The 16,956-nt window shown below is 43.0% G+C and overlaps 1 protein-coding gene across 1 annotated transcript; it reads left to right on the forward strand.

Moving 5' to 3' along the window:
• Positions 1–16,840, forward strand: LOC119005428 (glycoprotein endo-alpha-1,2-mannosidase-like protein). The gene is made up of 4 exons (XM_037073026.1): positions 1–981; positions 3,326–3,435; positions 12,475–12,551; positions 14,567–16,840. Exons 1-4 carry the CDS (start codon positions 471–473, stop codon positions 15,201–15,203), a joined length of 1,335 nt encoding a protein of 444 aa, XP_036928921.1. The 5' UTR covers positions 1–470; the 3' UTR covers positions 15,204–16,840.
• Positions 16,841–16,956: the final 116 nt, after the last annotated feature.

Consider the following 16,956-nt stretch of genomic DNA (forward strand, 5'->3'; position numbering starts at 1 on the left):
ACAGACAGACAGACACTGAGCATCTCGACGCCGATCATCTGTCCGGTGTCAGGTGGACGGATCCGCTTCTGGGCGGGACGACAGGGGCCAGCTAGACGAGTGAAGCTGCTGTGAGAGTGACAGCTCGGCCATCAGTGAGTGAGGGGAGGACACCGGGAACATCCGCCCGGTCACAGCGGAGAGAGAGCGAGAGAGAGAGAGAGAGAGAGAGAGAGAGAGAGAGAGAGAGAGCAGCGAGAAGTGACTTTATGTTGTGGGATCAGGAGAGACGCACACGATGATGCTGCGGAACAAAGTTCATGTCACAGCCAGCCGCGTCCGGTAGACTGCTGCGACCGGACTGCAATCATGTAGCAACTCTTCGGTTTTGAATTCAGGAGGATCCGCCACTTGCAGGACACTTTTGAAGAGTAGCTCGGGGGAGGACGGGGAGCAGAGAGAGGGTTATTTGTCTCCTGTCCGCAGCAACGATGGCAAGACTACGGAGGAAAGCGTGCATAGCTCTGTTTCTCTTCACGCTGTTCGTCTTCGGGACCATGATGGGACTGAGGACCTTGAAGCCCAGCGACGGCTTCTCGGATCTGGCTCCAGGTGTGGAGCTGCTGCCGATGATAGGAGGCAAGATGGACCGGCGCTCCGTGTCCCATGACGCCAGCGCGTCCCCGGGTCAAGCCCGCCCGGCTGGCAGCAACACCAAAGCAGCTATGTCCAACTCCGGCCCCGAGGGGACCATATTTTACGATGTCCATATTTTTTACTACACCTGGTACGGCAACCCGCACCTGGACGGCAAATACATCCACTGGGACCACATCCTGGTGCCGCACTGGGACCCCAAAATTGCGTCCAGCTACCCGAGAGGGAGACACATGCCGCCGGAGGACATCGGCTCCAGTTTCTACCCGGAGCTCAACCCGTACAGCTCGAGAGATCCGGACGTGCTGGAGTCCCACATGGAGCAGATCGGAGCATCTGCAGCAGGTACGGTTCAGAGATGCATTAAGGGGCAGCGTGAGTTTCTAAGGGAGGGATGGAAACAGAGCCAAAGGAACAAAACCAAACAGCTGAGTGTTGTTTTTCATGCTCAGCAGCTGCACAGATCTCTGGCCCGAGTTAACGCAACGCTGCGTGGTTTCTGCTCGAGGGGGCATTAAACATTTTCAGCACCACACATCCACCGGACAGCTCCCTGCGCGCTCAGTGCCCACATCTGCTGCTGAGCCTGTTACTGAAATCTCAAGACTTCAAAAACCTCCAGCAATCAAGAGATCAACTTCTTAAGCTCTGCATTTATTATTAGTAAGCTGCTTTCCTGGCGATCATAATTTTAAAATGTGTCTTGGAGATGTGGTTGGAATCAAAAGCAGGAAATTATGAATTTACACAAGACCACATTTAAAATCAGTGATGTTAAATGCAGTGAACTCTTTAACTGCTTTACTTGTGAACAAAACAAAGTCATCAACAGCTAGTTTTGTGCTGTAATCATCATTTTTAATTAACACAGTAGGGTACAAAAATACTAATGTGATCACATCACGTGGATCGAATTTCACTGAGAGTCAGTAAGCGGTTAGATTCTTGTAACTTTATTCAGTCTGGTAACTATCTTTTTATCGTGAGACCACAGGAGGACATTTAAATTCAAGCATTCAAGAAGAAAACAATCGAGTTACAATTTTAACAAAAAGTGACAGAGGTCATAAAACACATCTGATGAAAGATCTGTAATCTCGTCAAGTTGGACTACCTGCTGTAGTTACAAGATTTAAATAAGATGACGTACAGTACTAAATTGTCACCCAACCCTGATGTCCCTCATGTCTATTCTGAGAGCTTTTGTGGACGTCTCATGAAACATTAACCGGCCTCTTGTTTGTCTTAGTCATAGTGTTGCTTCCCTCAAAGACAGCAGAGTCCTGGAGCTCTGTATCGAGTAACAGCCCGGCGTGTCCAGCTGTCAGCAGCCTCACACATGATAGGCCCCGATGTTTCTGTTCCTTATGCTCAGCAGGTCATTGTACACCATCCTGACTGATGACCAGACATCCCACCCCTCTCTGAAACCTCGCCGCCCTGACAGATGGATCATGGGAGTGCTGCCTCGCAATCCTTAGTTAAAACAATCCATTTAATTAGACGCCGCAGCCAGCCAAACTCTGAATGGTTCCACTTGGCTCGATGACTGATTTCCCACCACTTCAAGCTCATAAATGAGATGGATAGCAGCGACTGTATTCTTAATGCACGCGGACATAGTTGGGTATTGTAATCTAATAGTCTCCATAGCTCCAGAGCGAGTGGACATGGGTTTAATGAATTAGCTCCGGGTGCATATCCGATGTGCCAGATCCTCTCCGGTGCCAAGCACTGCTGTGGCTGATATGAAGTTATTCCTCTTCCAGCATCCGAGTACAAGGGAGCATTTCTCTGCTGGAATTTATGAGCTGTCATTCAGTCGAGCTGCCCAGAGAGATTGCCACTAAAACAAGGCATAATAAATAGTGGAGAGATGACAGATGCGTATTCATCAATCAGATGGAGGCTGTGGGTTGATTGGCAGGCAGGCATTTAGATACAAGACACACAGAACTATCCACAAAGACACACGGAACAGCCACAAACACATGCGCACCAACAGTACAACCACCATAAAGAGGAACCAAAATGACCACAAGATACGCGAAAATTGTGAAAAAGACCCACAACCACAGCAGAGAGATGCAGAGAGACTACAAAGATACAGAAAGCTACCACAAAGAAGTTGCATAACCACCACAAAGATGCACTTAATGACATCAGAGACACAAAACAACTACAAAGACCGTAATTAAGAGAACAAAAGTGACCACCAGACCTCAAAGAGACACTGAATGACTTTTACAGATCTGTGCCTGTTTTCTTAATCCGTCCTTTCCAGTGGCATCTTGCCACAAACTTTACCAGCGTCTGTCTGAGTCCTGTAAAATATGTGCGGTAATTACCCTAATGGATTACCAGGGCAGAGAGTTTATAGCGTGTTCAATAAAAGAGCAACTGACTGTGTTCGTTCAATGGTCTTAAATAGGTCTGTAAAACTGTGTGAGGGGCTGCGTGGAAACCTTACAGTAGATAAATGACTGTGAAAGTTCTCCCGCTCACGTTTCTCCCCACAGAATTGCCGGCATTTTCTTACAATCAGCATGAAATCCATGCGTTTCAAGATAGCACGGTTCAAGGTTCATACGCATTTCAAACGTTCTGTAGAGTCTCAGCAGCAGCAGATGCTCTCTGAGGTATTAACCAGCATCTTCGATCAGACTCATGAGTTTCTGTGTTCCTCCAGGGGTCCTCGTCCTGTCCTGGTATCCTCCCGGCCTGGCTGACGACAATGGCGAACCCGCTGAGGATTTGGTACCAGCTGTACTGGATGCTGCATACAGGCACAACCTCAAGGTAAAAATCATCAGCACATTTTGAGGGTGTCTGTGTAGGACCTGAAACAAAGTGGGGAAAGGCTTTAATATGAAAATCTATTGAGAGGCATGAAATTGGGCTCGATTTTTACTTCATACTTCACATCGCACAAAATTAGTTTTGATTGTTCAGATTCCTTAGTCAGCAGCTTTTGAGGGAAGAGGCTGTATTTTTCACCAACAAAGCCAGTATTTTCATTTGCAGCGGGTGTTCAAAGTCTATTTTACCCTATTTTTTATTGAATCAAACATTCAGTCCCATCGAACCAGCCGCTTTTGAAGAAGACGTCATCATAAAAAGTTGCAGAGGAAACAATACTAAAAACATATTTATAGTAGAATATGCCTTAAAAATAGACACTATTAAACACCATACAGTTAACACCATAAAGTTTACGATTGTTTTGAATTCTGCAAGTGATATCAAATCCACCAATTTAATTCCTATTTGCAGATTGTCCCAAGTGGCTGGGACAGAAAATAAAAAGGCTTTCCTAATCATCTCTGTCAGAACACTAGAGACAGACAGCAGACATACTCTATGTCTTGTAATCTAAGATAATGATTTGCAAAATGAACACTGTGAAGTTAATTTGTGAATGCAATTTGGCTTTATAATTAAAAGGAAATACCAGGAACTAAATAGACATGGACAGAGATGGACATCCAACTCTTGAATACAAAGTTTGAATGGTTTTAACTTGATAAAACAATTAAATGCATGATTATAAACATTCCAATGTAGGTAGAGACTCTGCTGACACATTAATATACAACACATCATCATAATCAAGAACCAGTTCCAAGGTGGCATCGACCAGCCGTCTCCTCATTTCAAAAGACAAACAGGACTGGTCTCAAAAACTGTCAGTCTGGTTTCATCACAAGTTTACATATAACTTGAGGGAAATACATTTCTTCTAGCGAGAAGTGGCAAACTTATTCCCATTCTTTACTAAACTACAAAAGATTGGTAAAAGAAGAACTGGTTCAACTTCATCACTCAAGTAAGAAAGTTTCCCTCTGAGGGACCTTTTTACAAGGCTAACCGAACCTCACATCATATAGATAAGTTTCAAAAACCATTAGATTTAAAGGTAGAATCAGTAGGATTTGTCCAAGCTGTTTGTAAACACACCAGAGATAGTTGATTGCCGAGTCTCATTCCCACGACATCAAATACCAACACTGTGATTTGGTAAAGCCTCCCTGAAAAAATAAGACATTTCAGGCAGAGGGCTAAAGGGACATCTGCAGACACAAGACACTTTCCCCCACATTCAAGTCTCCCCTCTTTCTGTCTTGTCACGTTGTTTTGGTTCGCTACATCTGCGTGTGGGCCAAGCACAGAACCTTGAGGCACTCCATTTACTAAAGTAAGCCAGCTTGGACTGCGCCCATTGACTTTCACACACTAAAAACTAAAAGACAAAAAAGGCTGAAACTGGTGCAGGGATTGCGATGTATGGTAGTATAAAAGTGGACTAACTGTGTAAAATCTCCAGCTTATTCAATTCAAATGTCTGGAAAGAAACTCAATCATTCATCGTCTGAATGGTAGCAAGAAAATGAGTGTGGCTGATGATTGGTTTGTAAAACTGATTCTGTCTCCATCCCTTCACGTCACTAAGAGCACAGTGACACGGGAGGAAGCGAAGGATTATTGATGCTTCACAGAAGTGAGCAGAGAGCTTAACACTGCTCGGGATGCTGAGCTCAAAGCCGCCATTGTGCTGCGGAGAGTTATACACAGAAGCAGCAGTTTCTTTTTGTCACAGGAGAGTACGATTGAGAGCTTTTGAACTTGTTCTGCTGCCTTCTATAAAGCCGTCTCTGCTACTCAGGGATTTGACTCCGGATGTTTGGAGCCGCAGTGACATCTCCAGCATTAGAGGGGAAAAAAAAAAAAAAACAGGTCAAAGTGCTGCTGCTGCTGCTGCTGCGGCTGCTGCTGGATCAGTTGTGCAGTGAGGAATGAATGAGCGCGGGAGCACATCAGCATGGCGAGGGGGGGGGGTTGCAAAACCATGTGACCAATTGCCAATTAGGTTGGAAAAAAAAGCATGTTGAAGGGGAAATGACTGTCCGTGTTGGCCCCTCTGCCTCCTGTCACCATATCGAAGGCTTATTAAACTTTTACGGTGGACGCTTGCTCGTAATGCGATACAGTTTATGTCAGTTACCCTCCAGATGCAAAGAGTGGGGGGTTTGAGGAAGGCAGTTGGAGGGAGAAACACAAATGCAAGATTATATTTCTGTATGAAGTGACGAGAGAAGACAGGCTTGTAAAGAGTTTTCCTATGTCAGAGCAGGTGCTATTAATAATGCACCACCGGCATTTGCACAACACTCTGCATCTTTAAAGTTAAAATCAGCCAGCTGACATGCTATGGAAGGTAGAAACCAGGTTTAAGCATCAGCGTTACTGTAAAGTTTTGTTGGAGATAGTATGATTTTGAGAGCTGTAACGATGAGGTGATTAATTGATTAGTTGACATATTTATGAGGTGAAAAATGACAAACTATTCTCTCGTTCTAGCCTCTTGAATATGATACTTTGCTGCTTTTCTTTATCATGTATCAGCGTAAACTGTCCTCTGGTTTGGTCGAACGAAACATTACAAGATGTCAGAGAAAAGAGAAGATGACCAGTTGTTCCATTTGAACACAATGTAGGAACACAAAGTTGTGTTGAATCATGTTGGCTTTTTTGATTTTTAATTTAGTCCCGGCAATAAAGTTAGTCTAACTTTTTGGGCAATTAGGACAGGATTTGGGACTTGTAATGCAGGACTGTCCACATTTTTTCACCCTAAGAACATTGTATAAGGCAGAATAGAACCTATTAGGAAAAAAGTTGCGTTTACATCTTGCTAAAGTTATCACCAAGGTTAATTACAAAGCAAAGCAGTGGGAAGGATTATTATTATTGCAACACAAATCATTATGAAGCCAGCATTTGTATGCTGATGTGCAGATAAAGTTAATTTATTTTCCAGCAGCGATTTGACACATATTTGCTTCCGTATAATCAGCCCTGATGGGAGGCAGGAGGTTTGTCAGGCCGGTCTGTCAGATTTGATATCACATTTGTTTGGTCTGCTGTTTGGCTGCGGGGCGAAGAAATAATGTATCTCTGCGAGGGGCAAGACGGGACCGCTGGGATTAGACACGCAACGCTGAGCTGATGAGGTTTTACACATAATGTTGTCAGGAGAGAAGCTAATAGATTGAGTTTAATGCCACACTTTCTTGTCATCATTGACCCAGCAAGCATGACATTTTCATGAAAAGCGTGGAGGAGGCGTGTGTGTGTAAAAACAGACTGTGACGCGCTTTCTGCAAATCAACTGAGCATTTTGGCGTCTCATTGAAATACGAAGGAAGTGCTTATTTTTCTGATTTATTGAGAGCACTTAAAGGCCACAATCGGAGAAACGGAGCAGAGAAAGCCTTCAAATAGAATTACTGTGTGTACAGCGGCATGTTCAGTGTACTCTCTCCAAGCAGTCCTCTTCCACTTCTCCTTGTTTTTGATGGTCTCCTCCCACTCCCTCTGCACAGAAGGACATTCATCTTTCGGAGTGCTTCTTCTTGCATAATTTCAGCAAAACGCTGACATGGTAAAGAAGTTCGGTTCTCATCATGTGGCGCTCTAATGCAACGTTTTCTAAAGCAACAACCTCAGAACATTTTCCTGCTCTTTCCGACTGAAGGGCAGGCTAAGAGGGGAGGAAGGCAGCCCGAGCGAGGAGGACAGATGGTCCCACAGGATTCAGGAAACACATATATTTGCAATCTGCTTTTAGTATCAACGTGGCAGCCAGCCAGCCAACCTCTGAAATGCTTTGTGATAATACGTGAGAATTTTCTGCAACATCAGGCCCTCAGAGAGTCTGTATAATTACACCAAAATGGTGCTGTATTACTGAAAAATGATACAGAGATGAGACAGAAACCAAGAGCAAGAATAAACCCTCAGAAACCTTCTGCATGTATAGCGACAGTCCAAACTTTTGGTCTGCGAACGAGGGCTCAGATACCTGTACATACGCACTTTGCTTTCCATCTGATATGTTTGTCCTTCGTCGTCCTGCTCTGTCTGGTCTCGTTTGTCACAGCAGCACTCCTCCCGAGGACGAGGATTACAGTGAGCTCGGCACGCTTTCCTAACTAACTGCTTGACAGAGCAATCCAAGGCGGCATGTGAATGAGTCCTTACACCGGTTTTTATGTAGCTCATTGGGGCATGAATATGGAATTAACCTTTCCAAGATTCACGGGCGGATAAACCTATTAGGGGGCCCGGGGGGAGAAAATGTGCCCATACTGACCGCAAAGAAAAAAAACGCATGTTATACTTTCGGACTGCTCATGTTGATATGTTTAAATAGCTTGTTTTACACAACAGTACAAAACCCAAAAATGTTCAGTTTACTATCACAAATAACAGAAAAGGATCAAATCCTCACATTTTCGCCCAAAAGATTACATCATCGATTATTAAAATTGCTTTCTTTCTGCGGATCAGTTGGAGTTTGGATGTGATATAGTGTCTGAGTGATACAGAATGTGTGGGCGGTGTTTATTTACAAGAGGCATCCAATTTAAATTGTTCTCGATCTTGTCTGGAGGAGGACGAGGGAAGATTGGATTAAAATTAGAGCATAAGAAAGACTTTCGCTAACTGACATCCAAACACACAACTCCTGCTATGATACTGATGTACGTTGGGTGGGTTTGGCTCGTCAAGCCAAATCTGATCGGATCAAGTTGCGTGTACATAAATTTTAAAGTACGCTTTGAAATATGCAATTTTGACCCTATCACCTTTTTAAAAGCATGGTTAGTTTAAAATGTGCCAAAAGTAAAATGCTACCAAAAAAAAAAAAGATTTAAATGTATTTTTATGAGCAATTATTAGATCTTTTTCCTGCTGTAATGATCTACTCTGACCTCATACGATCCCCTGACTACACTGCCTAAAGTCAACGCGTTTCAACACACCCCTCTGGTTTAGGATGAGTCATTAACAATATTTGAATGTCTCACAAGAAAAGAAAAGGAAAAGGTTGTGCTGTGAAATGGGGGATGTGTTTGTGGCATATAACGAGAGATAAATGAACACAGCGAGACAGAATTAGAAGTTGGAGAATATATTTATACCACATTTTGTCACAGAGCCGTTATACAAATTACCGCAATTGCCCATTTTTCCTGGTCGGTGAAGCGGCCTTGACAAGATTAGGAAAGTTTTATGCGCACATAGTTGAACACAGCAGGTGATTTGTTAAACAGGAGGAATGGCTTTAACCTAACCCTATAGTAAAGACTACATCTGTAGTCGTGTCCTCTCTCAAGTCTCTTGTTACAGAGCTGGCTTTGACTGGAAATGGATTATCAGCAGCACAGATCCTACGTAATGGTCATAGATTATAGGAATACTGCAGCGTGTCTCTGTGGTCCTCTCGCTCTTCAGCCACTTTGTTCAGGAAGGGAACACTACTCGATAGCATATATAGGCTAAAGTATAGTATATAATTGAGCATTCATAGTGATCAGTTTAGAGAATATTATAGATTTGAGTCGGATGTGACAGAAGGTTGGACTGAGAGGGGAGAAAAAAAGGGACAATTACAGATCCATCTGCCACTTCAGCACCGCGGACAGCCCCATAGATTTATCAATACACAACGCAGTCGGACTACTGATGTTTCACTGCCGTGGTCGGAGGCCATAGATTGTAATTTGCACAAACCCCGGTCAGATAAAGGATCAATGAGTCAGACAAACTAGACTAATATATTTTACTAATGAACCCCGCAGCCCCTCATACACTCTGTGCTACGAGGGGGGGAGGGAGAAAGGCAGGATGGCAGGTTAACAAAGGAGGACTTATTCATGTAATATTTGCTAATAAGGTCAACGGCATCCCACCTCATCCGCCCTCGAATCCCAGTTTGCATATGCACGTTCACAAAATGAATGGAAACTGGAGCAGAGCCGGCTCACTAAAAACAAATCCGACTTCCATCATACTCTCAATCCCACACCGCGCAGCTAAAAACACACTGACCCCTCTTCGGGTAACGCTGCTTGAGAAAGCGATGTACCTTTTTTATTATATAAGTTAAACAGTATTTCAGCAGCACCCACACACCGCTCGTGTACTTCTGTTTTTTTTTTTTTTACAGTGGAGTTGGAGAGCGGATCACATTGAGCCTCCACAGCGGTGCTGCTGCTCGACCTCAGTTTGAAGTGGAGCTGAAATAGTCCTTCTTGCCCAGGGGAGGGTGGGGGCGGTTTGGTGGGGACAGGGTGGGGGGTTGGGCTGGGGTGGGGTGGGGTTGTAAGGGAGGGAGCAGAGGGGAAATATGCATCATGACTCAGTTTGCCTCCCTGAACAATCTGCACCCCGAGGGGCCGCAAAAGTTCTATCCAGTAAGTAGGCCATGTAGCTGCATGTGCACAGGGGGAATATGGCCCATGGGTGCCCTCTGATGGCATCAGCCACACTTTCTTGTTTCTAGATGCACAGAGTTGCCACAATCGATCGTACGTGAGCCTCCATTATGCCGCGTGTCCACTGGCTTTGACCACAGAGCAAGACTTGACACTTTCGCTTCAACAAAACGTGCTCAGCTTTGTTGAAATTGATCTAATTGTTATAAAGGTCTGGACCATCATCGGTGTGTTGGCTCATACCCCCCCCTCTTTTTGTTCTTTCTGCACGACATGGCACTAAATTCCACTCTGCTCAGCATAAATCATGCTGGGGTGGTTCCAGGCTCATGCTGTCAATGTTTATGAGGTATTAAAATGCGTCGGCTCTGTCTCATTTACCTCTAAATTACCACAGAGTAATGGGCCAGCGTGTTTGGAAAATGAGCTGCGTTTTCTAGTGGCGTGCAACCATAACAGCTCCCCCTGCCCCCCTCCGTGGATGATAATTATGTGGCTTCACATCATTTTATACCTCACAGTTTTCAAAATAGCTTCATATTCAGTCTCTCTTTATTGGACTTTACTTTACAAGAAATCCGGAGAGTTATGGCTTCATAAACGTCCCAGGCTCAGATTTACTCAGATGGCCAGGAGCTCTCTTCCTCTGTCTTTCTTCGAATTGATATTTTGCCAGCAACGTGCATCTCGCACCGTCAAAGTATACGTTTTATGGCACTTAAGAGCACTTAGCATCTCCATTAGTGACACAAGTGTTTCTGTTTTTCTTGCCTCCTTCATCTTTAGGCGTTTGCAGTTTAAAAAACAGTTTGCTTGGCTTCGGCCTATTCTAAAGCATCACTTTAATCCATTAGTACACTTATGGTCAATGTCACAGTGACACGCTCGGTTTGCCAGCAGCACTTTTTTTCCCCACAATTTAACAGACAGCAAACAGGCACAACATTACAAACAGCACCAACAAAGATTAGATTGGAAGAAAAATGGAAAACGTCCTTTTCCATTATTGTGAATTGACTGAAATAACATGTGGCGGGGCGGCTGTAGCTCAGCGGGTAGAGCAGGTTTGTTCAAATCCCAGCTCCGGGCTGAGCTGAGCTGCATGTTGAAGTGTCCTTGAGCAACATACTGAACCCCAAATTGCTCCTGATGTGCGGTTGACACCTTGCATGGCGGCCTCTGCCATCAGAGAGGGGCCCTGCTATGAGCTGGCGACTTCTCCAGGGTGGACCCTGCCCTCACCCAGAGACAGCTGGGATTGGCTCCAGCAAAAACCCCCCGGACCCCATAAAAGGGATAAAGCAGACAATGGATGGATGGATGGATGGATGGATGGATGGATGGAACATACGTGGCACCTACAGGATGACTTTCACTCCACAGCTACCTGCAGATATTTGTCACCATTACCATGAAATTTACACACATGCATGTCCTCCTCAGATGTTTTAGAAGTAAAGTGTTCCTCTGAAGGACGTTTCCCCTTCAGGTCTCCCTCTCTGTCTATTGTTACTTCTTTTCATGTCTTTTCATCTCGCTGCCTCTGATGTGTACTGATAGGTTGAAATCCTTCTTGAGATTTTAAGAAGGCGGCATGCAGTGTAAGTAAAAACAGAGCCTCACAGAACCACAAGGCTGCAGACTCTCACTCTTATTCAAGTGAAATACTGGGCTAAAGGCCGACTTTCTCAAGACTAAGACAGACATAATACAACATTGGTTGTGTCAGCATCGTGTAGCTCACTCAGTGACATCGTGCATCCATTTAGTCGGCCTCCTCCATCTTAAAAAGCCCCTTTTTTCCTCCACTTTGTTCCCCTTGGCTGTCCGCTGCGTCAGAAGTGTTTCACTTCAATCATACATTATTCAAAGTGGCTGAATTCTCCGTCCGTGCCTTGAAATATTCAACTTAAGTACTTTTTGTGTACGTGTCACTTCAGGTCCCTTGTTTCCCTCCTGCTGCTTTTGTTCATCTATTGCAAACACTCGTGTCTGACTGAGCCATTAACTGCGTGTTAGAGAAGTCTCCAGCGGGCCACCAGTCACTGCAGGGTGGGGGAAAAAAAAAACATCTCCTACAGTGTGACTGAACGTGTCCGTCTTAACAGTCACATCTTGTACAAAAGCAGCTGCTTGAGTCACAAACGGTGGTGGCCAAAGTCAGCGTTTTACATTTTTATTCATTGTGTTTTTTCTTTTTTTTTAGAAAACCTGTAAACAAGTAATATCATCTGTAACAACCTGATGTCATGCTATGCTTCAGGGCAACATGAGGTCAAAACGGTGCATGACTAACTTGTTTTACAACAGTCCAAACTCTAATATGCATCTCGCTGAGCCATTTTCTCCCTGACTTTAATTTGAAAACCAATATGAACTATTATTATCGCATTGTCAGCTTTTTGTAAAGGAGCCTCTCTTAAGTATCTGAATGTTGATTATAAGTCAGTTTTGCCATGGTCATCTGTAAGTGCAGAGTGTGGTATGAATTCTTTAATGGTAGTAAAATAATGAATAGAAACCAATGAGGCGTGTGTCCTTCTACATGTTTCCCAAGGTCGCATTTCACATCCAGCCGTACCGAGGACGAAATGACCAGAGTGTGCACGACAACATCAAGTACATCATTGACAGGTAGGCTGCACCTCTTCATCACTGACTCAACTCTCAACTCATTTTGATAATATAAGGCCAGCAGTTTCATGACTTGGGAAGCAGGAAAAAAATTGTTTTCCTGACCTTTAGTATCAAGGTTGCTCATACACACAAACACCAAAGCCCCAAACATCCAAAGATATTCAGTTTGCAACACGTTTAAAAATGAGGACAGTTTCCCTCTGACCATCTCCATAGCACCAACATTTGGTTAGAATTTGCCTTTCACCAACATGTTTGTCCAAGACAAGATTCGGAACTTGGCTTCTATTTAACCTGTTGTGGACGGTCATGGTACCCAGAGGATCCATCTTTAAGTTTTCTCCTTATGTTTCCCTGTATGTTTAAAACAGCAACAACTGACTTTTCTCTGGCAAAAGTGGTAACAAGATGTGATGCGACAATGACATTTCCTTACATTTTTAAGTTTAAATTTCGATCTTGTTAGCAAATAGCTGCTTATTCACCCAGCAGTTACGGAGCAACTTAAATGACTCATTTGGAATCATGATTATCTGGACACCTGGTAAATTCAAGTCCAGTATTCCCTCTTCTTTTAGCTCTGTTTTTGGTCTCCACCAGCTACTCTGGGAAAACTCTCACTCAGTAGCTGCTAAATGCTCCGCTGACTCCACTGAACCAGTGGGTCTGATGGCTGTTTTAATGTGGAGCAGGTAGCATACAGTGAGTTTTAAGACCTTTTTCTCCAAAAACGGCTGTCTAAATGGTGAAGTTGCAGGCCTGACAGCTAATCAATGAGCTGAAACTCACTGTAAGGCTCTGAGGGGGAACTGCCGGCTCAGCTGATTATTCTCTGTAGGTTCCTCACAATGAGCATTTTGTGATTTGATACATTATTGTAAAAATATATCATCTCACTGTTGTCATATGCATCATATATTGAATATTCTTTATCTATCGATCAAGACAAATGAAACTATCTTCCATAACTGTGCATTATTCTATACACATTTTCTTACAATTCAACCAGATATTTTGTATCTTTAAAAACTTTTGGATCAACACTACAATTTAAAATAAAGCTCTTCAGGTTCTAACAATATATGACTGTACAGCATGAGTTTGTGGTGACTAACCCATGATGGCCAACTGCTTGTTAAGAGGTTTAAGAGCCATCAAGCCAAAATATCTACTTGTTCTCAAAAACATTTTAAAAAATAGAAAAAAAACAACTTCTGAGTAGATTTGTGAAATGGATTGGATTTGTATGGCGCTTTTCAAGACACCCAAAGCGCTCTCACTGGTGAGGGGAAAAAAAGTTTTTCTAGGATAATCTTTATGAGTTCCTTAAAATGTTTTTTCCATCTGTGAAAACGTGAGCAAAAACATTTTATACAGAGGAAGATTTTCTTTTTTTATTCATACATAAAATGCAGTGAAATACATCTTTTCCGGGGGGGAAAAAAAAGTTAATGTGTGAAACTGAGTGATTTTTATTTTTCTGGAGAAGATTTTTCTGTGAAATCAAGTGGGGAAACAAATTCACAACAAAAAGACAGTTAAAAATATAGAAAGATTTTTTCTATCTTGGAGATTTTTTTAAAAGCCTCTTCATGATTGTTTTTTTTTCTCCTGAAGAATTTTTTTTTTCACTGTTTTTATGTATGGAAAAAAAATCTCCTTAACAAATTTGTAACTTAGAAAGGATCATCTAAGCAATATTTGATTTTGGTTGTTTATGAAATTTTGCCCCTACTTGGTTTCACAAATAAAATCTTCTCCAGAAAAAAAAAAAAAAAAATCACTGTTTCACACATGGTATTTTTTTCCCCTGGGAAAAATATTTTTCACTCAGTTTACATATGAACAAAAAAAACATCTCTAAAATGTAGTTTTTAAAGATGGAAAAAAAATATTAGGAACTCATAAAGATTATCTTTGCAAAACTTTATTTCAACTTTATTTAATCAACCAATCATGTATCAGTTAATTGTTTCAGTTCTAACTTACTGATTTTATTATTGTCTTTAAAGGTACGGTGACCACGGCGCCTTCTACAAGTTCACTTCCAGCACAGGGAAGAGTCTTCCTCTATTTTACATCTATGACTCCTACCTGACTCCACCAGAGTCCTGGTCTGAGTTTCTGACTCCCACCGGCTCCCACAGCGTGCGCGGCTCGGCCTACGACTCCATCTTTATCGCCCTGATCGTGGAGGAGCGCCACAAGCACGACATCCTCGCAGGAGGCTTTGATGGCATGTACACTTTTTTTGCTTCCAACGGCTTCTCCTTTGGCTCCTCTCACCAGAACTGGAAGGCCATCAAAGCTTTCTGCGACGGCAACAATCTCCTCTTCATCCCCAGCGTTGGACCAGGTTACATCGACACCAGCATCCGGCCGTGGAACAACCACAACACCCGCAACAGGGTGAACGGCCGTTACTATGAGACGGCCCTGCAGGCGGCGCTGAACGTGAGGCCGGAGATGGTCACCATTACGTCTTTTAACGAATGGCATGAAGGGACGCAGATAGAGAGGGCCGTGCCCAAAAAAACTGTGACCCGCGTGTACCTGGACTATCAGCCACACGGCCCCGATCACTACCTGGAGCTGACCCGCCGCTGGGCCGAGCAGTTCAACAAAGAGAAGGAGCAGTGGCTCATGTGAGCTTTCATCACACTGACTTGAAAGAGCATGCTCTTAGTGGAGGTGTGTGTACACATGAAAGAGAGAGAACAAAAGATAGTGAATGTAGAGACTGCTCGGTGTGGACGTGAGTACGTACGGACACGATTTGACCTTTTGAGATGTGAGAGTTTCTACGACTGTGTGTATTTGTGCACACATGCTGATCTGTAAAGATTCGGACTCGTGTTGGTGGCGTTGACTGTCTTTGTTGAGTTTTCAGGTACAGCTGCATTAAAGCGTTCCTCTTGGGAATTAGTTCCATCTTTGCATTGAAAACAAAGACTTCTTAATGACTCTGTCGGCTTGTTTCTGCTCACTTAATGCAGCTTAATGAACAACTGCCTCAAACAGACTCCTGCCTTACATTTGTAAGTACCAAGTGTCGCATTGTTAGGGCCTCATTCTGCAGTTAACATTTTCAAGGTTGTTTTCATCCACAACAGGCTCTCAAACACTGCGAGACGCTCATGTTGATCTTCCCTTTAAGACAGTTCAGAGAGTTTGTTGAAACATGTAAATAGACTCTGAACATGCAAGTGAAGAGTAAAATTAGGTTTTTTTGGCTGTCATGCAAAAAAAGCCTACATCTTCAACTTGATTCAGTCAGGAAATACTTAAGTTTGTTTTCTGGCAAACAAGTAAATGGAAAGATTGATGCCACTCAACCAGCCAGTTCGCTTAGCTTAGCATAAAAAACGGATACAAGAGGAAACGGCTAACCTGGTTGTGTTTAATGCTGCATTCATGTGCTCTTCAGATGGTCCCATTTCATTGCTTAAAGTGTTAAACAACATCTTTACAGCTGTTTCCATTATTTGAGTTACAATTAAGTGTAAAGGAAACGATACAGTTGACAATGTTTGACGAAACTTTCATCCAACATGTTTCAGCATCATGTCAGCAGCCTGTGTACCCAAATGTCTCCCGACTTTCTACGTTTTTGCTACATTGAGTGGTGACTTTGTGGAGTGTCTGCTGGCTCATGCTTTGATTATGATTCCATCAATTTTCTTATTGAACTCTCAGCAAGAAAGTAAAAATGTTTATTTCCCCAATATGTCAAACTATTGCTCTCAAAGTTTTATCTCAAATCATGCAACTCAATTAGGGTGTCATATCATTTCAGAGGCTGAATTGGTGAAAACCCTCCTGAGGAAACTTCAAGAAAAGTGTCTTAACTGGTCACTGAACTAAAACACCCCTTAAGTATTTCTACAAGTATATCCCTGCTCCTCTCCTTGTGCGTAACAAAGGTTTTGGCCTACAGGTTGCGAAAATATTAAGAGAATTTTGCAGAACTTTCCCTAATTTTGACAAACCTGCTTGATCATCTGAGTCTTGGTTTAATTCCCTTTACGGAACTAAATCTTCATGGGCACACGCATTTCTTTCACTTCAGAAAACAAATGCAGAAGCTAAAACTTTTCAATATTTCTGAGTGGCTGTATGAACGGAAAGATGTGACACTGACTGATGCACTCTGCTAAATGGATTTGCGTGACTGACGTTTGATGAAATCCTGCTGTCTACTTAAGTAAAAGGCACTTTTGAGGATAAGAGTACGCCGTCTGATGTGTCTTTGGGTGTGAAGGGCGCTTCTGAGTGGAGTCTTCAATTATTTTTTTCTTTTAACATTTACAATCTGACTCTTGATTTCACACTCCATTGAGAATCAATTATGAGCGAAAGCCTGGCACCTAAAAATAAAGACAGGAGTATATCTCAAATAGCT

This window comes from Acanthopagrus latus, chromosome 17 (genome assembly GCF_904848185.1).
Source record: "Acanthopagrus latus isolate v.2019 chromosome 17, fAcaLat1.1, whole genome shotgun sequence".
Lineage (NCBI taxonomy): Eukaryota > Metazoa > Chordata > Actinopteri > Spariformes > Sparidae > Acanthopagrus > Acanthopagrus latus.

What these genes read in the sequence shown, in the direction of transcription:
- LOC119005428 (XM_037073026.1), top strand. Translation starts at nt 471, where the DNA reads ATGGCAAGACTACGGAGGAAAGCGTGCATAGCTCTGTTTCTCTTCACG. An exon ending in CATACAGGCACAACCTCAAG is followed by an intron (nt 3,436 to 12,474) that starts GTAAAAATCATC and finishes ATGTTTCCCAAG; the next exon opens with GTCGCATTTCACATCCAGCC. An exon ending in ATCAAGTACATCATTGACAG is followed by an intron (nt 12,552 to 14,566) that starts GTAGGCTGCACC and finishes TTGTCTTTAAAG; the next exon opens with GTACGGTGACCACGGCGCCT.